The sequence below is a fragment of the Microtus ochrogaster genome, unplaced genomic scaffold (genome assembly GCF_000317375.1).
Source record: "Microtus ochrogaster isolate Prairie Vole_2 unplaced genomic scaffold, MicOch1.0 UNK12, whole genome shotgun sequence".
Classification (NCBI taxonomy): domain Eukaryota; kingdom Metazoa; phylum Chordata; class Mammalia; order Rodentia; family Cricetidae; genus Microtus; species Microtus ochrogaster.
The window spans coordinates 5,836,787-5,864,492 of NW_004949110.1; the positions used below are offsets into that span (position 1 = coordinate 5,836,787).

The following is a 27,706-nucleotide window of genomic DNA, read 5'->3' on the forward strand; positions in this document are numbered from 1 at the left end:
TGGTTTTTCGAGACAGGGTTTCTCTGTGGTTTTGGAGCCTGTCCTGGAACTAGCCCTTGTAGACCAGGCTGGTCTCGAACTCACAGAGATCCACCTGACTCTGCCTCCCAAGTGCTGGGATTAAAGGCGTGCGCCACCACCGCCCGGCTTGTTGTTGTATATATTTTAAAAATTGGTTAAGGTATGGGGAAAGTAGAATGATATAACTTAAATCCCTGTGGAAATGGAATGAAGGTACTACAAAAAAGGAGAATAAATAACGTAATTACCCTATAATCTAGCAAGTGTCTTTAATATATACCCAAGAGAATTTTTTAAATTAATTTATTTATTATATATACTGTATTCTGTACCAGATCTCATTACAGATGGTTGTGAGCCACCATGTGGTTGCTGGGAATTGAACTCAGGACCTTCAGAAGAACAGGCAGTGCTCCTAACCTCTGAGCCATCTCTCTAGCCCCCTACCCAAAAGAATTTAAAGCAGAGATTTGAGCAGATATTTTTTACACTGTTCACACAATATCTAAATAGTGGAAGCAAATGTTCACCAGCAGATAAGTAGACATAACCCTCCCAAATGTGGCATAAATATAGAGAATATTATTCAGTGTGAAAAGGAAAGACAGTCTAACATGCTACAAGATAGATTTTATACTAAACCAGTGGTTCTCGACCTGTGGGTCATGATCCCTTTGGCAAACTGCTACCTCTAAAAATATTTACTTTACAATTCATAACAGCAAAATTACAGTTATAAAGTAGCAATGAAAATAATTTTATGTTTGGCAGGCACCACAACATAAGGAACTGTGTTAAAGGGTCCTAACTGTATTGGGAAGGTTGAGAACTAAATGAACTAAGTCACACATGATAAATATGATACACAACTAATATAAGATTCCCAGAGTAGTCCTGTCCATAGAGATAAAATAGTGGAATGAATATTGCTAGGAAGCTTAAAGGGGAAATAGTAAGTTACTGCTGCTAAGGTGTAGAGTTGCAGTATGGGAAGGTTCTGGGCGTGGGCAGTGGTAATGTGCTGAACTTAATGCTATAAAAGTATACACTTTACAATCATATCTACCAAAACAATCCCAAAAGATATTTTCTAAAATTGATCTGATCCTATTCTCTGTTTCCTTTGTGAAATTCCTATCTCATTGGCATTTGAATCAACCTCAGATTTCTATTTGTCTGGCCTTCCCGTGTCTCCTTGTGACTCTTCTAACTGTAGCTTAGGTGTTTCCCTGGTGTTGTTATTAATTACAGTTGCATTTGTATCCCAGGCTTCCACTGACAGGAGTTGTGTGACTGAGGTGATTTAACTTCAGCTTCCTCAGATCCAGATTAGCTTTAGTATCCTATCTTGTTGCTTATGAGTTGGAGTAGCATTGACAATGTTTAGTCTCATACATATTGTATGATTATATCTCCATGTATCTTAAGATCTAGACGTATCTATTTATCTTGTAGTTATCCCCAAAGAGTATTTCAGCTGGTTTTACTTTTCTCCCAGATATGTGCTTCTTATGTTGACTGTTTGGTAAAGGGCCTCATAGTCTACCCTAATTAATCAAGTCTCCACTGAGCTGCTGCTTTTGCTCTCTCAATATTAGCTTTTTGTGCATTGTGCTCAGTAAATTTGCATTGACTATAAGAATAACTGTCATCATGGTTGTAGCACAGATTAGCTACATTTTCTGTTTTATGATGATTATATGTAAAGTCACAGAGCTCAAGCTGAATTCATTCAGAATTTTAGGGAACAGTTCTGTTGAATTGTATTTTTCATTCTCCCCCCCAATTCTGATTGAACTCAGGGTTAATTAAAGAGAAATACAGTGCTCTGCTACATTGTATTTCTCTTTAATACTTTTTCTTGAGAAGCCTTAAGAATAAATATATTTTTTCTTAGCATTTTGTTACCTTTTTATTATGAAAAAATTTAAATACAACAAAAGAAGGAAAAACAAAAGAATAAAAAATTGTATATTGATTTCCTCTTTCATAGCCTTCTTTCTCTCAGCACATATTATTCTGCACTAAATCCCAGATATGATTTCATCCATGTCAATAATTACCAGTAAAAGATAGAGACATCTTTTATAGGTTTATTTATTTATTTATTTATTTATTTTGTGTGTGTAATTTATTTTGACTGCTTGCATGTGTGTGTGCTGGTGCCCTCAGTGATCATAAGAGGTCATTGGATGCCCTAGAACTGTCTTTATTGATCATTGTAACAATGTGGTGGTTGGAAACTCTGCAAGAGCAGCAATGCTCTTAATACTGAGCTGTCTGCCCAGTACCTCACTTTAAGTATTAAATACCGTTTTAAGTGCACATTTTTAAAATATGCAGATCAGATTCCTGTGCTGGCATTTAGGACCCTTCCACCTACCCACCCCCCCCAAAAATTATTAATGTCTTTAGTTTTTTATTTTTAAGAAGTAGAATACCATCTATGCCAACACTTAAACTAATCACATTTGACAAGTGCAACTTTAGAGAGCTTTCTTACAAATTAAAAAGTGAGTCCTTTTAAAGATTAAAATCTTTTTGTTGGTTTATTTTGTGAGACAGACCCTTCTGAAGTATCCTATGCTAGCCTAGAATTGCTAGCCTCCTGCCTCAGCTTCCAATTATAGGTGTGTTCCACCAAGCCGCTCCTGAAATTTTTTTTTACGTGAATTTATCAGGAGGGAGAGGTCACACCGTAAACCAGGCTGGCCTTGAACTCACTAGAATCCACTTACCTCTGCCTTCCAAGTGCTGGGATTAAAGGCTCAAACCACTAGAGCCCAGAGAAAAGGAACCACCAGTCCCCTCCCCCAAGACAGGGTTTCTCTGAGCCTGTCCTGGAACTGCTCCGTAGGCCAGGCCGGCCTTGAACTCAAGAGATCCGCCTCTCAAGTGCTCCCTGTTCTCTTCTAACAAGCTTTTCTTTATATTTTAGTGCAACTCCAGAGGAATATAATACCGTTGTACAGAAACCAAGACAAATTCTCTGCCAATTCATTGACCGAATACTTACAGATGTAAATGTTGGTAAGAAGGAATTATTTCTTACACAAACTTCAGGAATTAGGTGGTTTTCCATGTAACCTTATACTACCATTTTTTTCCTCTAGGCAGTTTTAGTTATACAGTTAATATTTGTTAGAGATACTAAATTCTAGCAAGTTATTACTCAGTGTTGCTTGTTACTTAAAACATATGTAATTTAGACCTTAAAGCAAAGTTTGTGTTTCTGTTAATAACCATGATTTTCTACTGGCTTCCTAAAGATGTTTGATGTGCTTTAAAACACATTTGGTCAACTCCATGTGGATTTTTTTTATTGACAACTTTTGCCGATAGTAGACATATAGCAAATGCCACAAACAAAACAAAAGAAAAACAAAAATAAAACCTGTCATAGCAAAAGAAAGGGAAAGTGGAATTTGGTACCAACACATTGTATGATTTAGATTTATCATAGTCATTTAAACTTTGTTGTTTTCAATCCACAAAGTTTTAGGTTGCTGGAAAAAATAGACGAGGACTATGAGCACTTAAGGAGACGTGGTTTTGTGTCTGCTCCCTCTGTTTTGACCACTGCCTTTTCCTCTGCCAACTTCTCATCTAGGAAATTACTCCCCATATTTTTCCAGAACTGTTTCCTTTCATCCTGAGTTACCATGTTCACTACTATTTTTAACTTTTTTGATTCCTTCACCAGATTATTGCTTTTGTTTTCGTTTTTATCTTCAGATTTTAGCATGGTGCCTGGCATCTTATAGGCCTGCCATCTTGCAGAATTGATGTATAATAAATTAATGTATTATAAAATTAGAAAGATTTTATAATATTATAAAATTATAATTATATAATTATAAAATTGGAAAGATGACTGAGACATTGAGCTGACTGCATAGCATAAGGACCTGCCTTTAAATCCCCAGCACAGTTTTAAAAAGCCAGCTGCCGTGGTGCACACCTGCAGTCTCAGAGCATATCTAATGGAGCTTTCTGGTCCAGCCAGTCTAACCAAATTGGTGAAGTCCAGGTTCAGAGAGAGAACTTGTCTCAAAAATGATTGAGGTAGACACTCAACATTGACCTCTGACCTCCACATATACATTCACACACATCCACAAACATTTACAAACACTTATACTACACACATACTAAAAGAATATTAGATAAACTCATATTTCTCTATATCAGTTTAGCATGAATACTCTGCTGGACAAAAGTTTTGATTACCAAAGATTAGTTTTCTAACAAAAGCTCTATTTAGTTTGTCATGACTTTTCTTCTGTCTCTTAGTTGCTCTCGAACTTGTGAAGAAGACTGATGCTCAGCCGACCTCTGTGATGTTACTTGATTTCATCCAGCACATCATGAAGTCTTCTCCACTTATGTTTGTAAATGTGAATGGAAGCCAGGGACAAAATGAAGCCAAAGACAGTTGTATTGGCAAGTGGTGTTATTTTATGTAAATTGTCAGTTTTATGAGATCTCTTTTCTGCTTTTCTGAATATTGTTCATACATGATCACATACTTCTAAAAGTCATATTTCTAATACATTGAGGGGAAATGTGGTAGCAGTTTTTTGTTTGTTTGTTTTGTTTTTAAGTTAGGATCACTATGTAACTGGCTGGTCTAGAATTCACTTTGTAGACCAGTCTGGCCTGGAACTCAGAGATCTGCCTGCTTCCTGAGTGATGGGATTAAAGACATGTACCACCACTTTCAGCTTTTAGCTACTTATTTTATTCTGAGGTACAGCCTTCGTACTTTGTGGGAAACCTAGACTGTCCTCTTAGTGAGATTTATACTTTAAAAAAATCAATCATAATGCATTTAGCGAATTCACACTTACTGGTATATTTGCTTATTTAATATATTTTCTGTTTGTTTCAAAGAATTCAGTCATTGGATCATTACAAGACTTTTACGGATTGCAGCAACTCCATCCTGCCACATGTTACACAAGAAAATATGTGAAGTTATCTGCTCATTATTATTTCTTTTTAAAAGCAAGAATCCTGCTATTTTTGGCGTACTCACAAGGGAATTACTCTATCTTTTTGAAGACTTAATTTATCTCCACAAGAGAAATGCAGTGGGTAATATTATGGAATGGCCAGTGGTTGTTAGTCGATTTTTAAGCCGATTGGATGAATACCTGGGATGTTTGCAGCCAGCTCCTTTGCAATTCATGAACATGCAAAATGTAGAATTTATTGAAGTCACTTTATTAATGGTTCTTATTCATATTGTTCCAACTGTGTTTTTTAGAAGACAAGAATTGTTGCTATGGCAGATAGGCTGTGCTCTTCTAGAACATGGTAGTCCCAAAATCAGATCTTTAGCAATTAGCCTTTTAACTGAGCTCTTTGAGCTTGGAGGATTACCAGCACAGCCAGCAAGCACTTTTTTCAGCTTATTTTTGGAATTACTACAACACCTTGTGGGAATGGATGCGGACCAATTGAAACTGTATGAAGAGCCGTTGTCAAAGCTGGTAAAGACACTATTTCCCTTTGAAGCAGAGGCTTATAGAAATATTGAACCTGTCTACTTAAATGTGCTGCTGGAAAAACTCTGTGTCATGTTTGAAGATCGTGTGCTTATGCGGCTCAAGTCTGATTTGCTGAAAGCAAGTTTGTGTCATTTACTGCAGTATTTTCTTAAATTTGTGCCAGCTGGATATGAATCGGCTTTACAGGTCAGGAAGATATATGTGACAAATATTTGTAGAGCTCTTGTAGATGTTCTTGGAGTTCAGACACATATTGGGGTAAGTAAATATTAAGACTACACATTACATGTTTTGTTCATTTAAGCGTATAGGCTCTATTAACAAGAAAAGAGAATATCTCACACAATGATGCTTGTCGAGGGCATGATGATTTTCATCGTTTGGTTTCATTCCCTGTTATAGACTTTTTACTTCCATTTCAGAAAATTTTCATTATGTTAGTGAACTGCCAATGGAATAGATTGGGTTTTGTTTTTTTTTTTTTTGGTTTTTCGAGACAGGGTTTCCCTGTGGCTTTGGAGCCTGTCCTGGAACTCGCTCTGTAGACCAGGCTGGTCTCGAACTCACAGAGATCCGCCTGCCTCTGCCTCCCGAGTGCTGGGATTAAAGGCGTGCGCCACCATCGCCCGGCGAATAGATTGTTTTAAAGTAGAATTTGTAAAATATTTGTTTATAGCAGCATTAATTGATTTAATCATTGAAATTTTTATCTGTGAATGATTTTACTTTAGAATGAGTAGTGATATCCTGTTTGGACTGTGGGAAAAGACAGGCAATAAAATATTCAGATATGTAGTAACTTGATTCAGTATTTTATACATTGCACATTTCATTTAAACTTTAGTCTATAAGTTTTGCTAGATTTGTAATATGAAAAAGTTAGCAATTCCCTTATAAAAATTTCTATATAGCATTTTGAGAAAGATTATAGTATATATGTGTTGTAGACCTTTTTAAAGCTATAGAACCATTCTTAATTGATAGAATGCAAAATAATATGGATTAATGTGGATATTTGATTTTCCTTATAAAATTCAGAAATAGTTTATCTTCCTAGAAAACATGTAGCTAACACCTAATGCATTTTTCTGTTTATAAATAATGTAAACATGTCTCCTAAGAGATAGTATTTGAAATTTTTTTTTTGTTTTCTCAGTATTTGTTGGGACCATTTTATGCAGCCTTGAAAATGGAAAGTATAGAAATTATCGCAGGAATTCAGTGCCAAACTCAACAGGAAAATCTCAGCGGTAATGATGATGAGGTGTCACCAAAGAGACGTAGACTCAGCTCTTCTCTCAACTCTTCCAAAAGGTTATCCAGACAGTTTGAAGACTATGACCTCATTCTGTTTTATTTTAGACAGTTCATAAATTTTATTTACCTTAAAAAAATGTTAAGTGTTCTGGTTTAGAAACATCTTTCTAAACATAGGCAATGAGAATAATTAAAATATTTTGCTAGTCACTGTGATTTAATCTATATGTACATAGTTTCTTTGAATGTTTTTGCATGCCTGTATTTGAAAAGTGTCAGCCTGTGTTTCTGTTGTATTTTAAATCTTAACAAATACACTATTTTTTATATGTAGCCAAAGAATTGCTATAGTTCAGCCAAATTGAACATTGTTTTAAATCTATCCTAATGTAGATAAAAGTTGATAATACATTACAATTTTTGTTTTATTATTATAATTAGTGGTGTGTGTGTGTGTCTTGTCTACATGTAAGTATATACCACAATTACTGTGTAGAGGTCAGTGGGTTCTCTTCTACATTATGTGGCTCAGATCAAACTCAGATTCTTAGGCTTCGTAGCAAGTGCCTTTATCTGCTGAGCCATCTTGCTGGCTCTTTTGTTTTGAAAAGAGTTGTTTACTTATTAATTTTGTGCTGGAATGTAAGCCTATGTATACTAAGTAAGCATTGCATTCCTGAACTATATATTTTGTTTGATTGAAATACATTTGTATTATATATTAATACCTTTTACTGTAATTATAATTGTTTGTAGAATTACTCATGTGGATATGGACAAAAAGAGCATATTATGGAATGTACTGAGACAGAAAGCTGAATCCCTTCAGATTTCTCTTGAATGTGGTACTCTAAAGAATTCTGTTGCTGAGAAGTTAGAAGGAATCACTGTTGTATTACAGCTGACTGCTCTCTGCACTGTTCACTGTTCTCCTCAAGACATGGATGGGTAAAAAAAAGAAATGTTAAAAGATTTTTTTTTTAAAGTATTTTATTATGTATGTGTGGTTGCATGCATACCATGGAATGCATGTGGAGATCAGGGGACCAACTTTGTGGAGTCAGTCTCCTGCTTTTACATAGGTTCCGGGGATGAAAGTCAGGTCATCGGGCTTTTAGGACAAGTGCTTTACCCACTGAATCAGCTTACTGGCCCACCAATGTTTTAATTTTCTATGTGGGCTTCCTTTAATGAATTTGTATTTACCTTTTTTTTTTTTTTTTTTGGTTTTTTGAGACAGGGTTTCTCTGTGGTTTTGGAGCCTGTCCTGGAACTAGCTCTTGTAGACCAGGCTGGTCTCGAACTGTATTTACCATTTTAAAAAACTTCATTACTTACTTGATTTTTGTGATCTTAGGACACAAACCTGGTAGTGAGATAGTTAAGAAATTTTCTACTGAGTATCTGCTAAAGGAGGTAATATGCTAAAAGTTGCTTCCATCTTAATCTTTATGTCAATCCTAGAGGTAACTGCTGTTATACCTATTTTACTGAATAGAAGTTAAAGTGCAGAAAAATTAGATTTTTTTCTTAAGCCTAAATAGCATCCCAAGGATACATAATATGAAGGTAGCAGAACATATTTACATACAATCCAGAAATTCATGTTCATTTGACTATATTTCTTGAAATAGAGTAGAAATTTAGAATGCAGAAGAGGCAGACTTTCTATTTAGTGTTTTTATGTAAATTTTCTATTAAAAAAAAAAACAAGTATGACCTTTAGAAGACTTACTTTTACTGTCCCAATTTAGAACAGCTTGTGATCGATCATTCTGTGCTGATTCATAACTAACCAATACAGAGCTATAAAAAAGGAGATTTTAGGAAAAAAATAAATTAATTCAGATGCCACTAAACTTAGAATTTGAGATGAATTGAAGGAATAGATTAGATTCTTCTCCTTTTCTGAAGAGCATTTGCCATATTAGTCGCTAACTACACAGGCATGTTTTCTGTCATTATTTCAGCCTGGTAATGCCAACATTCAAAGATCCTAGATCAGTCCCCATATCATGAGTGATTTAAGAGATTAAGACAGGAGGATTGTCACCAGGCTGGCCTAGGCTACAAAATTAAACTCAGTGTGTGTGTATGTCTCCTTCACATCACACACATATTACAAACAACAGAAAAAAAACAGTGACTTACACCAACATTAAGAGAGTACACTTAAGGCCAGGAGATGGTGGCACATGCCTTTAATCCCAGCACTCAGGAGGCAGAGGCAGGCAAATCCCAATGAGTTTGAGGCCAGCCTGGTCTACTGAGTGAGTTCCAGGACAGTCAGGGCTACACAGAGAAACCCTGTCTTGGAAAAAAAAAAAATGAGAGAGAGAAAGAATACACTTAAACAAAAGGTTGGTTTGCATACTGACTTTAAATTGACTTAAGGTTATAGGTTAGTTCTGTATTTAATTTTGGCCTTATTAAAATATAATAAATGTTAAAATAAAACATTAAAATATAAAAATATTGGACTCTAAAAGAATTCTTAATTCTAATATCTTTTTAAAAAATATACTCATTGCAGCCATAATTTGAAGGACTATCAACACAAATATAAGAAGAAACCTCCAATAGTGATAACTTGGATGTCTTTGGATTTTTATACAAAAGTGCTTAAGAGCTGTAGGAGTTTGTTAGGCTCTGTTCAGAAACTTGAACTGGAATCAGTCATTGATAACGTGGTAAAAATTTATGATGCTTTGATGTATATGCAAGGTGAGTACAAATAAGTGAGACATTAACCTTAATCGTTATAGAAGTAGGCTTTCTGTTTCTACCTAAAGTTTAAATGAAGAAGTGTACAATATTCAGAATATTATCAAAATTTCTGTTAATTAAGCTTTCTGAGTTTCACATTTATTTGTGTAATATTTTGATTAATTTTGTGAGTAGATATTGATTTGAAATGTTTAAATGTTTTGGTTTGAAAATCTGAAGAATACAATGATCTATTTAGACAGTGCATAGATGTATATGTTTTTAAATAACATCTGATTTTATTGATCTCACAGACGTCAGCATGGGACTAGAAGTACAGCTCAGTGTTAGAGTACTTGTTTAACATGTGCAAGGCCTGAGTTTGCCACAGACCACCCCCAGTTAAAACAGAGGATTGTTTATGGCCCTTCGTTTTAAGAATCCTTGTTTATTCAATGTTGATTATAATTCCACTTGATGTTTTCAATGTTTACAGTCTTGAAAATAAATATGATGAAGGAATTGGTATAATTTATGTCCTTTGTCTATCTCTGTAGTTAAAAGTTCTTTTGAGGATCCTATTCTAGAAGAGTTATGTGGAATGCTTTCACTTCCATGGATTTGTTCCCATTCTGATGATAACTCTCTAAAGTTGACCACATTTGCTACTAATCTTCTGCCATTAAGCCAGAGGGTTTGTGATAGTTACTGTAAGTAATCACAAAATTGTCTGATGTATATAGCTTATATTGTGCATAATTGATCTCTGTGTAGAATTTATAACACTTTATTACTTATTTTTCAATAATTAAAAGAATACTTCGAAGAGCACAGAAAGGAGTTTGGCATATAAACAGAGAAGGGATGCTTGTCCTATACCTATGTCCTTTCTAGCTGTACAGAATTGGAAATGTATACTTGAAGCATGATTAATAAAAACTCAAAGAGAAAAATTGGGATTCAACCTGAAGATCCGAAAAGCAAAAGAGCCATCCACGGGCTCTTACCTCGACTTCCGAAATGGCGGTCCTGCCTCCAGGAATCTCAGAACGAGACAGTGACTGCAAACTGTCTTTTCCCCCGTTCATAGTCCTTTCTAGGGTTGAGATTAAAGGCATGCACTGCCTGGTTTCTATGGCAACTAGTGTAGCTACTGGGATTAAAGGTGTTTGTTTACCACTGCCTAGTCTGTAAGGCTGACCATTGGGGCTGTTTTACTCTCTGATCTTCAGGCAAGCTTTATTTATTAAAATACAAACGAAGCATCACTACATATACTTAAGTATCTTTATCTTGAGCTGGGTTTGATGACTCATACCTGCCATCTCAGCACTGAGGAGACTGAGACAGGAAGATTGCCATGAGTTCTAGGCCAGCCTGAGCTACCGAGTAAGTCTTCAAAACAAATCAAAAATGACAAAAATCTTCATTTAAGAATTCTATGAGATATTTTAGGACTATACATAAAAAGGAGAGAATAGTATTCTAAACATACCAATTTCCTACTTCAGTAAATAAAATGTTAGTGCTGGGAATGTACCTGTTCAGTAGATAGTGCTCGAACCTAGCAGACTAGAGGCCCCAGGTTTCATCCTCAGTGCCACTAAAAATGGAATGGTGCAGCCTTTAGGCTTGTAATGTCTCAGAACAAAAAGAAAAAAAGACAAAATGTTAAGGATTTAGAGAGAGTTCTTTGAGGTGAATGCAGTGGTGCATGCCTTCAGTTCCAGCACTTGGGAGGCCACAGCAGGAGACTGAATTGCAAGTTCAAGGCCAGCCTGGACTATATATTGAGACCCTGACTCAAAACATGAAAGATAAGTAAATAAGTAAATAAACCCTTTGATTGTTTGCTAGTTTTATTTCTATTTTTCCTAGCCATAACTACTATCCTTGCTTTATTACTTTTATTATATATGTATTATATAATATAAAGAATTATCTTCATTTTCACAAGCTGTATTTTGTTAGTCAACATTGTCTTTATTTTTTAGAATGGCTTTTATATAAAACAGGCTAGCCCCAAATTTGACTGTGTTGATGAAGCTGGCCTTCACCTTCTGATCCTCCTAAGTATTGGGATTACAGGCATGTGCCCCTGTGATTCACTGGGTCGGCATTGTGTTTATGGGATTTATTCAGATGATTCATGTATTCTCTCTTATTTTTTCAATTAATAAGCAATTATACAACAAATAGTATCTGGGCTGGAGAGGTGGGCCAGTGGTTAAGAGCATCAGTTGCTTGCTCTTCTAGAGCACCTGAGTTTGTTCTCAGCATCATATCAGGCAGCTTATACTGTCTGTAACTCCAGCTCTAGGAGAGTACAATGTCCCTAGCTTTCTCAGGCACCTACATTCACATGCACAGTCCCACTCCTCCACCTCAATTCATAATTTAAAACAATACAACTAAATCTTTTAAAAAAATAAGCATTATCATGGCACTGACAGACAATTTAGTTGCTGACAATCTTAAGTCTGTGAATATTTTTAAGAAACTCTAAATCTTCCCAAGGCCTTTGAACTATTGCCCGTAGACCAGTAGTGTAGCTTGTGGGAACTTCTTAGAGTATCTTTTGCCTGTAACTCTTGTTCCAGGAGATTTGATACCCTCTTCTGACCTCTATAGAGACCAGACATAAACATGGCAAACAGACATACATGCAAGGCAAAACGTTCATACAGTTAAAGTAAATAAAGATAGAAGATTTAAAAAGGAAATAGATTATCTTATGTTCTGCTAGAATATACTGGTTGAGAATCAGAATTTTCAAAAAAGATCAGGATATTCATATGCATACTATTTAAAGCACTATTTGAAGTTAATTACCTGGGAATGGAATTACTAGGCTGTAGAGTTTCCACATATTGTATTCTGTGCTGTTGTATTGCTCCCCAAAGATACATCAGTTTACATTCTTGCTAGTAGAATATGAGAATTGTGTTCAGTCCTTGACATCACCAGGTTTAAAATATCTTATTATGTAGAACAATAAAAATTCAGGGAGAAAACTGTCTTAATGTTATTCAATCTGATACATGTGATTTTCAATTTGCATTTCTATAATTACACAAAGTTGTATGTAAACATTTATCAGTGTTCTTGCTTTATTTTCTTAGAAGATTTAATTATGTTTGATAGTGTATATGTACTTTAAATGCTAATTTCACAGCATACATGTACAGGCATGCATGTGTACACATGGGTGCATACACACATGTAAAATTAACTTCTTAGAAACTGCTTACTGGCTGACAAGGTGGCTCAGTGTGTAAAGGGTCTTGCCACTGAGCATGATGTCCTAAGTTTGGTCCCTGGGTCCTGTATTGTGGAAGGAAAGAAGTAACGCCCACAAGTTGTCCTCTGACTTCCTCACAAGAGTTTTGGCACATTTGTGCACCACCCCCAATAAATAAAAGCTTTTTAAAGAAATCTTATTTAATAAAGTTTATTCTTTTTAGCTCCACAGGCACAGTCACAATGTGTGTTTCTTCTGACTCTGTTTCCAAGAAAAATATTCCTTGAATGGAGAACAGCAGTTTATAATTGGGCCCTGATGAGCTCCCATGAAGTAATCCGGGCTAGTTGTGTTAAAGGATTTTTTATCTTATTGCAGCAGCAGAATTCTTGTAACCAAATTCCCAAGATGCTTATGTATGTATTAAGACTTTAATTTGAATATGTGACTTGATTATATAACCCATTAATCTGAATGTCTCTCTCACTTATTATTGCAGAGTAAATAAAGCAAATACTGCTTTTAGCTTGAAAATTATACTTTTCCCTTTGAAGTTTTATCTTTTCTTTCCCTTTGTCTCAAATTAAGGAAATCTAATCCAAAATATTTACTAGGAAGATTTAGTACTTTTTCTTTTTTTTTTTTTTTTTTTTTTTTCCCAGAGATAGAGTCAAAGATGATTCTGACATTGTCAAAAAGGAATTTGCTTCTGTCCTTGGTCAGCTTGTCTGTACTCTTGATGGCATGTTTTGTCTGACGAGTTCCTCAGTAGAGCCTTTCTTTGAACATGTGGACCTGTTCTGTAAGAACTTGAAAGCCACTCCTCAACATGAATGTTCTTCTTCTCAAGTACGAGCTTCTGTCTGCAAGCCATTCCTTTTCTTGCTGGAAGAAAAAACACCTAGTCCAGTAAAACTCGGTGAGCGGTCAATTAGGGTTAAACACTTTTCCAGTGACATTGGGTATGAACTTGCTGGAGTGTTGAGATTGCCACACACACTTGGAAGATCCATGTGTTTAGTAGTAAGTTGCGGTTAATTCACAAGCTTTTATATAGTTGGTAAGTGTCTATAGGAACACCCTAAGTTCCGTAAAATTGATAAATCTAAGAGCCCTCTTAGTTGAAAGATTTTGTTTTAATTAAAGTTTAAGTCTAAGACAATGATCTACAAGACCTAAAAATGATAACTTAGATTCTAGAATTTATTTTAAATTTATTTTAAATTTGTCATTTATTACCTTCATTGAGTATAAAATAATGTAAATTGGTAAATTTGCTAGCTGTAGTGGCACATGACTTTTTTAATCCCAGCACTTGGAAGACAGAGGTAGGTGGATCTCTGTGAGTTCAAGTCCAACATGGTCTACAAAGTGAGTTCCAGGTTAGCCAGGTTTCCACAGTGAGAACTGTTTCAAAACAAACAATAAAACAAAATGACCAAAAAAACTAAACAAAAATAAATTGATTAATAAATTCTCATCTCTTTAAAATATGTGTGCTATGTATGTCTAAATATTGACATAAAGGCAGCATGGGATTGTGTTCTGTATCCTATTTGCTGGCAGTATTTTTAAGTACAACTTTGATAAATGATGTGTCAAATTAGAAAATGTATATTGTCTCTCTTTAGCTTTCATAGACAATCTGCCTCATCTTTGTAAACATGTTAATTTTCAAGAAGATGAAACAGAGGTAAAAGCAGTTCTTGGAACTTTATTAAATTTGATGGAAGATCCAGACAAGGATGTTAGAGTTGCTTTTAGTGGAAATATTAAGTATATATTGGAATCGTTGGACTCTGAGGATGGATTCATAAAAGAGGTTAGAATTTTTAAGTTAAAATTTAAATTAAAACACAGATTTTGTTTTTATAAATGTCGCACTAGAACTTTTCTGATCAATAAAGTTTGCTTTTCTAGCTTTTTGTTTTAAGAATGAAGGAAGCATATACACATGCCCAAATATCAAGAAATAACGAACTAAAGGATACCTTGATTCTTACAACAGGGGACATTGGAAGGTACGTTTGACAGTGTTTAAAATGAAACTTACTATTTTTCTTACTGTCTTATTTGCTTAGCATTAGAGACAGTGAGGGCTGGAGATGTAGTTCAGTGGTGGAATACTTGCCTGCTGTACACAAAAGCCTGGATTCGTTCCTCAGCACTGGGGGAAAAAGAGTAAATGGTGATATGAGATGTATATTATAGAAGAATATGATTCAGCATATATTTATGTGGATCTGCATTAGTTTCTGAGACATTAACCTTATGTATACCTGTGTTTTTATTTTCAGGGCAGCAAAAGGAGATTTGATACCTTTTGCACTCTTGCACTTACTACATTGTTTGTTGTCTAAGTCAGCGTCTGTCTCAGGAGCAGCGTACACAGAGATTCGAGCACTCGTTGCAGCTAAAAGTGTTAAACTGCAAAACTTTTTCAGCCAATATAAGAAACCCATCTGTCAGGTGAAAGCCAGCATTCAGCCTTTAGATAATAGCAACATTTTGCAGGCATTGAAAAAGAAGTAGAAACCAAAATTACTTTCCTTGGAAAGCTGAGTTGGTATAGTCTCTTAAATCCATACTGGGCTTAAGAAAAACAACATGCAGATGGGCAGTGGTGGCGCATGCCTTTAATCCTAGCACTTGGGAGGCAGAGGCAGTTGGATTTCTGTGAGTTCAAGGTCAGCCTGGTCTACAGAGTGAGTTCAAGGACAGCCAGGGCTACTGCCAGAGAAACCCTGTCTTGGAAAAAAAAAATCCAAAAGAGAGAAACATGTGTGTAAGTCTTATCTTGTTTGTTTTAAAGAATTATTTTTAAGATTATATTTATTTAGAACTGAATTGCTGCCATTTGTATTTAAGTATATTGGTCTGAAGATACGGGTTATAAATGATAAGGAATATCATCTTACAATAATTTGTAAAATTACTATTCTTGATAAGCTTTAGAGAGTCATCATTTTTTAGCCTGGTTAGTGATGCTAAACTTTTTTATATCTTGATATTGCCAACATGACACTTTTTTTCAAAAAGGTATATTAATCAATGACTGAAAAGTTAGACCAGGTTAAAATAGTGGTTTACCCTGTGTTTCTGATATAATCCTTAGCATGATATTAAAGTTTCTTAACTAAGTCTGGTTGCTTTTCTGTAAAATGGAGATTATGACAAAATTCACTTCATTAAAATTATTGCAAGAATTGAATGAGTAACTCTGGCAGTGTGGAACTGGATACTACTCTCATGCTAGCTTGAAAAGTATTAGCTGGTGGGCAGAGAGATGGGGTTAGAATGCCTTCCTTGTTTGAAAACTAAAAAGAGTATTCTTGCTTTAGTTTTTGGTAGAATCTCTCCACTCCAGTCAGATAGCAGCACTCCCAGGTACGCCTTGCCAGACTGCTGAGATGCGAAAGCAAGATGTAGTTCACCACAGAGAAATGGCTTTAAATACCTTGTCAGAAATTGCCAATGTTTTTGACTTTCCTGATCTTAATCGTTTCCTCAGTGTAAGTTGCAGTGTATGTTTAATTGATTTATTTGAAGTTTTTAATTAAATATTTCATTTGTTTGTTTTTAAAGAAAACCTTACAAGTACATTAAAGACCATATGGACCCAAGATTTTCAAAATCTTGAAAATTTTGTGTGTGTGCATGAATGTGTCTGTAGGTTAGAGGACAGTCTTGACTGTTGTTGCTGTGTGTGTGTGTGTGTGTGTGTGTGTGTGTGTGTGTGTGTGTGTGTGTGTGTGTTTAGGACAGGGTCAGTAGTCACAATACCCTGGAGTTTGCCAGGTAAGTTTGAATGACTGACTACCAGTAAGCCTTTAATATCTCCCTCTCTCTGATGCATTAAGAGACAGTGGAATTACAAATGTGTCACCATGCCCAGTCTTTTTCTGGGGATTGAACACAGGTCTTCATGCTTACGTGGCACCTGAGCTATTAACCTAGTCCCTAATTGTCTATTTCTTTTTACTTTGAAGAAATTATTGCTTGCACAGTAAAACTTAAATTTATGTATATCTTTATTTACTGTTTTATGTATCATACTCATTGATACCATATTCAAGTTAACTATTGTGAGTCTTTGTTTTTAGTACCATCCTGAGTTCTACTGGTTATTGAAAAACTAATATTTACCTTTAAGAAGTTGAATTATGAAATACAGAATTGATGGTATGATTTGTTATGATTTCAGATGTCAGGCTTTGCAACATGGCATGGCTTAGGAAGCCTGTGGAATTCATTAGGCATAAGGCTTGAAGGATGATGGAACATATTATTTTCTCGTTTTTGCCCCAAAGTCAGTGTATTGTCAGTCTGATAAATAGTGATAACAGTTTGTACAGCGGTTTTCCCCATAATATTATTTTAATTTTAACAAACTTATATTGCTCATAAATTGGTTATATATACAAAGAAAGTGGGATGGTATATTATAAGAATCACAAAGATATTCATGCCTTATTACTCATTAATTACATCAAAACTCATAGATGTTTATTGCAACATTACCCATTGGCAATATAAAACTGAGAAGAAACTAAATGTCTAAGAGCCATCTTAATCTTAAAAATAACCATGTTAATCTAAATATAACTATGTTAAAAGGAATAACATAAAGTATGTCTGTGAAGGCTGACTTATTTGTTTTGTTTCTTTTGTTGTTCTGTAGCACAGACTGGCCTCAAATGTGCTGTCCTCCTGCCTGAATCTCTTGATGTCACACCACTTAGGCAAGGGCTGGATCTTGTTAATTGTCACATTCCATGTTTAGAATAATGGCATACATGTAGTTGTATTTTTTATATATGTATAGAATAAGTAAACAAAATTATAATTATTTTAACTTTGGATTTTGTGTGAATTTAATGAATTAGATCTTAAAAGAAATAGACCAAAAATGAAAGTAGATTTATTGCAGTATTGGATGTTAGATATATTTAACTGTTTTCTGTAATGTTGCAGCATCAATTCTATAATCTAATTTTTTTTTTTTAAAGAAAACTTTTTTTTAGCTGGGCGGTGGTGGCACTCTAATCCCAGTATTTGGGAGGCAGAGGCAGGTGGATCTATGTGAGTTTAAGGCCAGCCTGCTCTACAGAATGAGTTCCAGGAAAGGCTCCAAAGCTACATAGAGAAGCCCTATCTCAAAAACAAACAAAAAATTATAAAAACTTTTCTTTTAATGTTATATACATTGGTATTTTTTTCTGCATGTATGTCTGGGTGAAGGTGTTGGGTCCCCTGGAACTGGAATTACGGACAACTATGAGCTGCCGTGTGGGTGCTGGAAATTGAACCCAGGTTTTCTAGAAGAGTAGTCAGTGGTTTTAACCGCTGAGCCATCCAGCCCTAAAAAAATTTTTAAGTTTTTATTTATGGCTATTGTTTATATGCTTATTCTCTAAATGTAGGAAAGGATACGCCAGACTGACAACCTTTACTTTAGATCGTGCATCTTTTTAACAACATACTCATGAAAAATTTGCTTCTTTTGAGTTACATACAATGTAATAGAAATGAAGAATTGATCCAATCTTCATTCCTTATTGTTCACTATCTCTTAATGCATACAATAGAAGCTCTATGCTGTTGGTTCTTGCTTGTTTTGTTCATTGCTTTATATATAGGACCTGAGTCATAGTAATATATACCATTGTATTTATTATAGTCAAGTGAGTAAATGGCAAGGTTGAATACAAGTATGAATTCATGTATAACTCCCTGTGGTGTCAAAGAATGTTTTTGTGGACAGTTTGTTTAAACAGTTTATTACCCAGACAAATGTACTTTTTGATAATTATTGTGCTCTTTTTCAGAGGACATTACAAGTTCTACTGCCTGATCTTGCTGCGAAAGCAAGCCCTGCAGCTTCTGCTCTCATTCGAACTATAGGAAAACAATTAAATGTTAATCGTCGAGAGATTTTAATAAATAACTTCAAATATATTTTTTCTCATTTGGTTTGTTCTTGTACCAAAGATGAATTAGAACGTGCCCTTCATTATTTGAAGGTATTTAACTATTTGTGTGTGTTTTATTGTTTTGTTTAGATTAGCATTTTTTGAAAAACTATTTTATCATTGTAATGTAGAAAGGACAATAATTTATAGCACAAGAATATGTATAAATATGTTAAATAATCATTGTCTTGGGAGAATTCTAAATAGAATTATTTTGATATTTTCTCTGATCATTTACCATAATGGAATAGAATAGTCATCCTTTCATGGATTAGGTACATTATTTTAGTAATTTGGAACTGATTACAGTTACAAGTTACCTCATAATATACAAGTAGTTATAGGAAGAGACAGCTACATTTAACTCTATGCCTGTATTTGGTTTAGTTACTTGCTACTCTGATTATAATTTGACTATAATTTTTCCTACTTTTTAAATAATTAATAATTTAGTGGGTCTGGAGAGATGACTTAGTGGTTAACAGCACTTGTTCTAGTAGAAGACCTGGGTTCAGTTCTCAGTACCCACATGGCAGATCTTCCTGTAACTCCAGGTCCAGGATCTGATACCATCTTCTAACTTCTGTGGCACCAAGCATCCATGTACACATATAAACATGTAGGCAAAACACTGTAGGTATGGAAATAAAATAAATCAATCTTAAATTTTAGAGTGAGTGAGTGTGTGTGTGTGTAAGAGAGACAATGCGTGGGTGCATATGGACCATTGTGCATGTATAGATCAGAGAACAACTTTTGGGACTTTATTCTCTCATTTCATTATGGGTGTAGACTGTTAGGTTTGCATGTCTTGCTAGTTTTTAAGCTTAAAATTGTAGCTTGGGCTTTTTTTATTTTACATTAACGATGTCTTTGAGGAATATAAGACTGTGGAAATAGAAAGTCTTAATTTTATTTTTCTCTAAGAGGACAGCAGATCTCTTTTTCACTTGAGAACTAATGACTATCAATTTGTTTTCATTTATCTCAAGAATTTAACCATATGTTATGGAGACAGAATGATAATATTTATGGTGTATATACTTTATGTCAGAAGCTTCTCTGTCCACATACATCCGGGTCATTTCAGATATTTGACAAGATAGAGGTCTTATTTCTTGTACATCTTATTTCTTGCAAAAAAATGCTTAAGACTAGATTTCAGATTTTTCTCTTTTTTTTTTCGCATTTTGAAATATTTGCATATACGTAATGAGATATCTTGAGGATAAGACCAAAGTCTAGACACAGAATTCATTCATGTTTTATACATATCTTAAATGTACAGCCCAGCTGAGTGTGGTGATACACACCTTTAATCCCAGCACTTGGGAGGTAGAGATAGGTGGATCTCTATGAGTTAGAGGCCAGCCTGGTCTACAAAGTGAGTTTCAGGACAGCTAATGCTGTTATACAGAGAAACCTTGTCTTGAAAATCAAAATAAGAAAAGAAAAAAGTACAGTTTTCATAAAATATTTTCAAGGTGCCTACATTTTACTGCAACCAATCAAATAAAGTCAAGTATAAAAAATTCTGCTTCTAGCCGGGCGATGGTGGCGCACGCCTTTAATCCCAGCACTCGGGAGGCAGAGGCAGGCGGATCTCTGTGAGTTCGAGACCAGCCTGGTCTACAGAGCTAGTGCCAGGACAGGCTCCAAAGCCACAGAGAAACCCTGTCTCGAAAAACCAAAAAAAAAAAAAAAAAAAATTCTGCTTCTGCCGGGCGGTGGTGGCACACGCCTGTAATCCCAGCACTTGGAAGGCAGAGACAGGCGGATCTCTGTGAGTTCGAGGCCAGCCTGGTCTACCAAGGGAGTTCCAGGACAGGCTCCAAAGCTACAGAGAAACCCTGTCTCGAAAAACCAAAAAAAAAAATTCTGCTTCTGCTATCATGACAGTCTACGAAAGAATTGGTATTTGAGTTTTAATTAGAAATGTTCAACCATTGTTTCTCTTTACAGATGATAAACTAAGGCAGTGAGGGGTTAGATTAGCTAACTTGTCCAAATCACAGGACAACCTATAAATGACAACTAGAATTTAAACTCCAACATTCTGACCAAAAGCCTGTTGTGTAGCACGATCACAGGGTTTATGCATCTGTAAATACTGTGTTGCTGGTGTGAAAAGACTTTAGGCAAACATAGGGCTTTTTCCAGTTTTTTTCAAAATTAAGTCTGGTCACTTTTCTTCATTACATACAGCTCATGGGAGAGAACTATCAGAAAAGAACAAGATTAGAATTCTTTGCCAATGTCTTAGTTCTATTAGTAAGCTATGCTATCTTACCTAGACCTTGATTTACAAATAACATGTTAAAAATCAGTGTATTTTTAGATGCTAATATGAGAAAAATAATTTTTAATATCTTTAGAATGAAACAGAAATTGAGCTGGGGAGTCTCTTAAGACAAGATTTTCAAGGATTGCACAATGAATTATTGCTACGTATTGGAGAACATTATCAACAGGTTTTCAACGGTTTGTCAATACTTGCCTCATTTGCATCTAGTGATGATCCATATCAGGGACCACGAGATATCACATCACCTGAACTGATGGTAAGGTATCTGGTTTTTTTAGTTTTTGTCCATTTTGTAGCCTACTTAAGAAGCTGAGGAAACTTGTCACCCCTATTTTCTAATTTCTCTGTAGTTTTAATTAAGATCTTTCTTTTAGAAAAAGGTTAAAGTTGAATAGTCACAGAAATGTAAGCTGTATATGTATCTTGAAAATGTGGATTTCCAGGTGATTCCTAGGATTTTATTTTTTCCTAAGTCCTCGTCGTCCCCCCCCCCCCCCTTTAGAGGTTCCCCTATATTACCCTGGCTGACCTAGAACTCACTTTGTAGACCTAACTGGCCTCAAACTCTCAGAGATCTCCCTATGGGTGTTGGGATTAAAGGCATACAGCACCACACCTGGCATGATTCATATTTTCATTTAAGTAAACAAGGTTTATTTCTCTTCCCTAGTTGCCAAATATGCATTAAAATATATTTACAGCTTTTCCCCACATCTTGTTTCTTCTTAGAGCTAATTCTTGATGAAGCAAGCTAAATTAAATCCATTGTTAGGGTAAAAGAAAGATGTGCTTTCCTTTTTTATGTGTTCTGCTTCTGTTGTTGTTGGCTTACATGTTAGTTCTAAGACAGGATCTCATAAAATCCAGGTTTACCTCAAAGTCCCTACATATTTGAGAATGGCCTTGAACCCCCTGTCTTTCTGCCTCTAGTTGCTGACTTCTGGGATTACAGGCTTGTGCCAAGGCATACAGCATTCTCTTTTCTCTTTATTTTTCAGCTTTATTCTTTTTGTATTGGAATGATTTGGAATAATGTAATTGGCTCCACCCTCTCATCGTAATCTCATTTGATCTCTTGCTTTGATAGGATGATTTTGGTGATTCCATTGTTTATGTTTCAGTTCTAACTTTTAAACTGTGAACTTTGAACTTTGGGGTTTATATAGGTTAGATCCTAGAAGGAAATAGATGGCATGGACAAAACTGTTTATCTGAAAATATATTTAGTGAATCATGCTAGTTCTTGTTGCACGAATAAAAACCCAGAGAAAGATATTGGGGTTCCAGCTGAAGATCAGAAAAGCAACGCAGCCACACTGCTAGAGAGCTCTTACCTCTAACAAGGATCAGACAAAAAAAGGGTGATCCTGCCTCTACTAATCCTCAGATTGAGATTGATACCTGTCTCCTCCTGTCTTACATTCCTCTCTAGTGCTGGGTTTAAAGGCATGCACCACCATCATCCAGCCTCTGTGACTAACTAGTGTGGCTGCTGGGATTAAAGGCATGTGCCACCACTGCCTGGCCTGTATGACTGTCTAGTGTGGCAGCTTTGCACTGATCTTCAGGCAAACTTTATTTATTAAAACACAAATAATATACCATTATATGTTCTCAAAGGGAATTTCAAGGAATCCAGTTTGCAGTACTGGGGATCAAACCTAGAGCTTTGTTCGTGCTAGGCAAGTATCTTAGTTAGGGTTGTTACCTCTGACATGATGAAACATCATAAAGAAACTTGGGGAGGAAAGCATTTATTTATAGTTCTTCATCATAGGAAATCAGGACAGGAACTCAAGCAGGGCAGGATCTTGGAGGCAGGAGCTGATGCAGATGTAAGAGTGTCCGCTTACTTGGTTGTTCCCCATGGCTTGCTCAGCCTGCTTTCTTATAGAACCCAAGACTACCAGACCAGGGGTGGCTCAGCCCACAATAGTTGGGCTTTACCTCATCAATCTTTTTAAAAAAATAAAATGGTCTGCATGCTTGCTTACAGCCCACTCTGATGGAAGTGTTTTCTTGAGATTACCTCCTCTCAGATGACCTTAGCCCATGTCAGGTTGTCATCTACCATAGCAACTGCCTTATGTTGAGCTGTCTAGGTGGAACCCTAGACTCCAAAGAAGTTTTTATTATTCTTCCCTGATTTGTTTCCCCAAATCTTCCCTGCTTTGGGCAGTGGTATTTTATACCATTATCTACCCATTTGCCTGAAAATAATGTATAAGCTCTTCACAATAAATCTGTAAGACCATATGTGGCAGTGTGCCTTTCCACCCTCCTTTTGTTAAACTCTCCCTTTCACTGCTTTAGCTCTATTTGCTTTGTCTTTTAAAATTTGTAACTGTTGGCTTTAGATGGTCTCTGTACTTACAATAATAATTTCCTGGATGTTTTTCACTCTTCAAAGTTTTCTTATCACCCCTAACTAAATTCATTTTTCCAGTTTCTACCACATGTTCATGTTTATTTTCTTATTGCCCTTATCACAACCATATTTATGTGTGAATTTATTCAGTGCCTCCTACAAATTTGCCTTGTGTATTAGTGTTTATCTTAAACACATTACCTAGCATAATAGAATAGAAACACATATATTTGCTGAATGGCAGATATACATACTATTTGTCTGGATGCCAGGGACTTTAAAATTTGAATATTTATGTAGATTTGAGTGCCACCTATACCTATATTTTATTTAAGAACATAGACTAGAACCATATAATTAGGAAATTATGATTTATTATGCTAAAGTTTAATTTCAATCCAAATAAGAAATTTACAAAACACATATTATGGAGATGCTATGATTAAACCCAATACTTTGCTAATCTAAAAAAAATTATTGATGATTTAAAAAAAAAGTTCAAAACCAAAAAGTGAATTGGAGCTTGAAAAACAAGCCCCAGTTTCTTTGCTTGGTAAGTTTCTGTATGCTAAAAAGACAAGTAGCATAGATACCTAACTCCTGCTCACTGTACACTAGTAGAGTCTTCCTCTTCTGCACTTATCAGAGACTATAATCCCAAAAGAATCTGAATCAGCCACCTCAACAGTAAGCTTTGCTACCTTGGAACATGTTTCAGTTACCACCTTTCACTAGCTGTTTGTCTTGCTGTTTTATGTGCCTGATACAGTTCATTGGTAGAAAGCTGCCCAGTAGGAGTTCTGTTATAAATCTCCAATTCAGAGAGAAAGAAGAGAGATACTTTATATATAAAACATATAATATCTTTTTTTTTCAATCCATAGGCTGATTATTTGCAACCAAAATTGTTGGGCATTCTGGCCTTTTTTAATATGCAATTACTGAGCTCCAGTGTTGGCATTGAAGATAAGAAAATGGTAAGTAGTGGTATCTGAAATCAAAGGAGCCTAGAATAAAATTTATGTTGAATATTCAGGGAACATAGTTCTGTTTCTGGTTACAAACATTCAAATATAAAAAGTCATTGAACAAGCTGGGTGTGGTAGCTCACCCTGTAATTTCAGCATGTGGAAGACAGAGGCTGAAAGAATAACTGAGAGTTCAATGCCAGTGTGGGCTACATAATGAGCTCTAACCAGCCTAAGTGTGAGACTTGCAACAAACTTTGGTTGCAAGAGAAGCAACCAAACGTTTGATATTTATCACTGAATATCAAATATTTGTTTTTTAGACATTGTAAAAATAGAAACTGTCCCAGCTTTCACTGACGATGACAAATAGGAAACCCAACTTAAACTGGTCTGAAGAATTTGTCGGCTCTGTAACTAAATACAAAGATAATGTAACTTCAGTCACAGCTTGATTCTAGATTCAAAGAACATTCACCCAAGTTAACTTTATGCGATTGTTGTTATAGCTCAGGGTGCCTTTGAATTTATGGTAGTCTTTCTGCCTTGGCCTCCTGTGTGCTGGGATTATGACGGCCACCTTGTTCATCTAGCTTTATACTTGTCAGGTAATAATAATACTAATGGCTGCAGGCCCATACCATCATAATATCTAACCCAGTGGAAGACATAAAACAGCAGTAACTGAGAGCTTGAACATCTGTTGTATAATTTAATTTTATGGTTCACCTGAGTCTGATGTTGGTATTTCTGTTTTTAGTATGCATGTGTGTTAACATTAGTGTGCAACAGTGCTCATGTAGAGGCCAGGGGACAATATGCAGTAGTTAGTACACTCCTTCCACTATATGGATCCTAGCACTAGAACTTCGTTATAGGCTTGGCAGCAAAGCCTTTACCTTGGGAGTCATCTTGCTAGCCCAGTTACAGCTTTTATTTTAGTATACTCTTCCCTTCGGATAACTTTAAGGATCCATGTAAGACATAGAAAAATTTGCTATAAATTTTAAGTCAGTGCCTGTTATTTCAGTGTTAACTAGTAAATTTTCAGTAACTTCGATTTTATCTATATGGCTTCCCAAAACATTAATGCCAAATGAGAGAATAAATGACGTTAAGGAAAGTGGAATTTTAATGCTATAAACTATAAAGAGCTTACATGTTTAGATACATGTGTTACTAGTTTTATGTCAACTTAGGTAGAATCATTGGAGAGGAGAGAGCCTCAATTTAGAAAATACCTTCAAAAGATCAGGCTGTAGGCAAGCCTGTAGGGCATTTTCTTAATTAGTGATCCATGAGGGAGGGCCCAGCCTGTTGTGAGTAGGGCCATCCCTGGGGCTTTGTGGTCCTGGTGCTATAGAAAGAAGCACCCCTCATGGCCTCTGCTTCAGAACCTGCCTCCAGGTTCCTGCCCTGTTTTGAGTTACTGTCCTGACTCCCTTCAGTGATGAACAGTGATGTGGAAGCATAAGCCAAATAAACCGTTTTCTCCTAAATTGCTTGAACATGATATGTTTCAACACAGAAATAGTAACTTCTAAGTACATACATAAGATTGATTGGAGACTTTCTTTACTCATTCATTAGAACCTAGAACTATTGATGCAGTCCTCATTCTGTTTCTATTCTAAGTATATCCAGCAGCTGTTTATTGTGTTAAATTCAGAACATCTTGAATTTATGATCATTAAAACCATTACTGTCCATTGTTAAGCAATCTGTTTAAATTTTATAAATAACTTTTAAGTTCTGGCATCTTGTTTCTAAGTTCTGTTTTTAACTACTAATTTTTTTGTAGGCCTTGAGTAGTTTGATGTCTTTGATGAAGTTGATGGGACCCAAACATGTTAGTTCTGTGAGAGTAAAAATGATGACCACACTGAGAACTGGCCTTAGATTCAAGGATGATTTTCCTGAATTATGTTGCAGGTAAGTGACTGTCTTAGTTGATATGTTTTCTTGTATTTCTAGGAAACACTAATGAGTTCTTACCACAGACTGATCTGGTGCTTTCTTCCTAAATAACTATAGTTTATGCATCAAGTTGACATTAAACTAGCCAGTACAATTGACCCCTTGTCAACTTGACACACAAACACATCACTTATTAAGTCATAACCTTATGGTATGGTTAATGTCACATATAAAACAGTCTACGGGGAAAAGATGGAAATCTTTAATAAATAAATAAATTAAAAAAAAATAAAACAGTCTAACTTTTTAAAAGTCCCAGTCTTTAAAATTCCAATTTTAAAATTTAAATTCTAACTTTAAAAGTTTAATTTCTGTAAAATATTTAAATCTCTCTAAAATTTCAAAGTCTCTTAACAGTGGGCTTCTATAAAATCAAAAATATGTTACATACTTATGTACAGTCACAATCTGAACAAATCAAAGCCAAATTCCCAACAGTATAAATAACTCAGTATCCAGTGTCTAGCCTTAACTTAGGCTCTTCTATGCTTCAAGTAGTTTAGACAGTCATATTCCTCTGTCTGCCACTCACAACATTTTCACCTTTTCATCAGGAGTTCAAGGTCATCACTATCCTACATCAAGTTAAACTTGAGGCCAGCCTGGGTAGCACTCTGCTTAAAACAAACAAATAAAATTAAAGACTGGTATATTGGTCCAGGCCTGTAATTCCAGAAACCAGGAATCCAAAGTAGCAGTATGGCCAAAAGAAAACAAAGACAGATGTGGTGGTATCCCTTATAATTCCAGCTCTGCCCACACAGAAAATTCCAGGCTAGCCTAGGAACTATGGAAGATGAAAGAGCTGGGTGAAGTATGCTGGCTAGTTTTATGTCAACTTGATACAAGCTAGAGTTATTTGAGAAGAGGTAATCACAATTGAGAAAATGTTCCCAAGACATCAGCCTGTGTAGAAGCCTACAGTCACATTTTCTTGATTGATGTCTGTGAGCCCATCCCATATGGGGTTGTACCACCCCAAGGTGAATGGTTCTGGACAATAGAAGAAAGTACACCAAGCAAGCTATAAGAAGCAATCTAGTAAGCAGTATTCCTCTATGACTCTGTGTCAGTTTCCACCTCCAGCTTCCTGTTTTGCTTGAGTTCCAGCCCTGACTTCACTGATAGACTTTAACCTGAGAATTAAAAGCTGTTGTTTTATTACAACAATACAAATTCTAAACGGTACCAGAATCACGGCATGAATCATTGTTGTGACACACCTGACCACTGATTTTTGGGGAGGAGTGTGGTAACATCTGAGCTTTGAGCTATAAAGCTGTTGAGTGCTCAGAGTACAGAGTTCTATGGGAGCTTGGAATGTAAGTACGCTGAGAGCAACGCAGATGAAGGAAGCCTAACTTACTGAGACCGGTTG

The 27,706-nt window shown here is 35.6% G+C and overlaps 1 protein-coding gene across 1 annotated transcript in view; it reads left to right on the forward strand.

Annotated features, from left to right (window-relative positions):
* The window catches only part of Atr (ATR serine/threonine kinase), a 105,181-nt gene that overhangs the window by 1,673 nt on the left and 75,802 nt on the right, over positions 1 to 27,706 (forward strand). Inside the window, exons 2-18 of the mRNA XM_013353571.2 lie at positions 2,960 to 3,051; positions 4,315 to 4,464; positions 4,915 to 5,792; positions 6,691 to 6,848; positions 7,548 to 7,739; positions 9,325 to 9,515; positions 10,055 to 10,207; positions 12,962 to 13,154; positions 13,401 to 13,657; positions 14,370 to 14,560; positions 14,659 to 14,759; positions 15,036 to 15,207; positions 16,080 to 16,250; positions 18,567 to 18,761; positions 21,086 to 21,271; positions 24,268 to 24,360; positions 26,153 to 26,283. Of these exons, the coding sequence (XP_013209025.1) occupies positions 2,960 to 3,051; positions 4,315 to 4,464; positions 4,915 to 5,792; positions 6,691 to 6,848; positions 7,548 to 7,739; positions 9,325 to 9,515; positions 10,055 to 10,207; positions 12,962 to 13,154; positions 13,401 to 13,657; positions 14,370 to 14,560; positions 14,659 to 14,759; positions 15,036 to 15,207; positions 16,080 to 16,250; positions 18,567 to 18,761; positions 21,086 to 21,271; positions 24,268 to 24,360; positions 26,153 to 26,283 (3,504 nt within the window). The remainder of the gene's footprint in view (positions 1 to 2,959; positions 3,052 to 4,314; positions 4,465 to 4,914; positions 5,793 to 6,690; positions 6,849 to 7,547; positions 7,740 to 9,324; positions 9,516 to 10,054; positions 10,208 to 12,961; positions 13,155 to 13,400; positions 13,658 to 14,369; positions 14,561 to 14,658; positions 14,760 to 15,035; positions 15,208 to 16,079; positions 16,251 to 18,566; positions 18,762 to 21,085; positions 21,272 to 24,267; positions 24,361 to 26,152; positions 26,284 to 27,706) is intronic.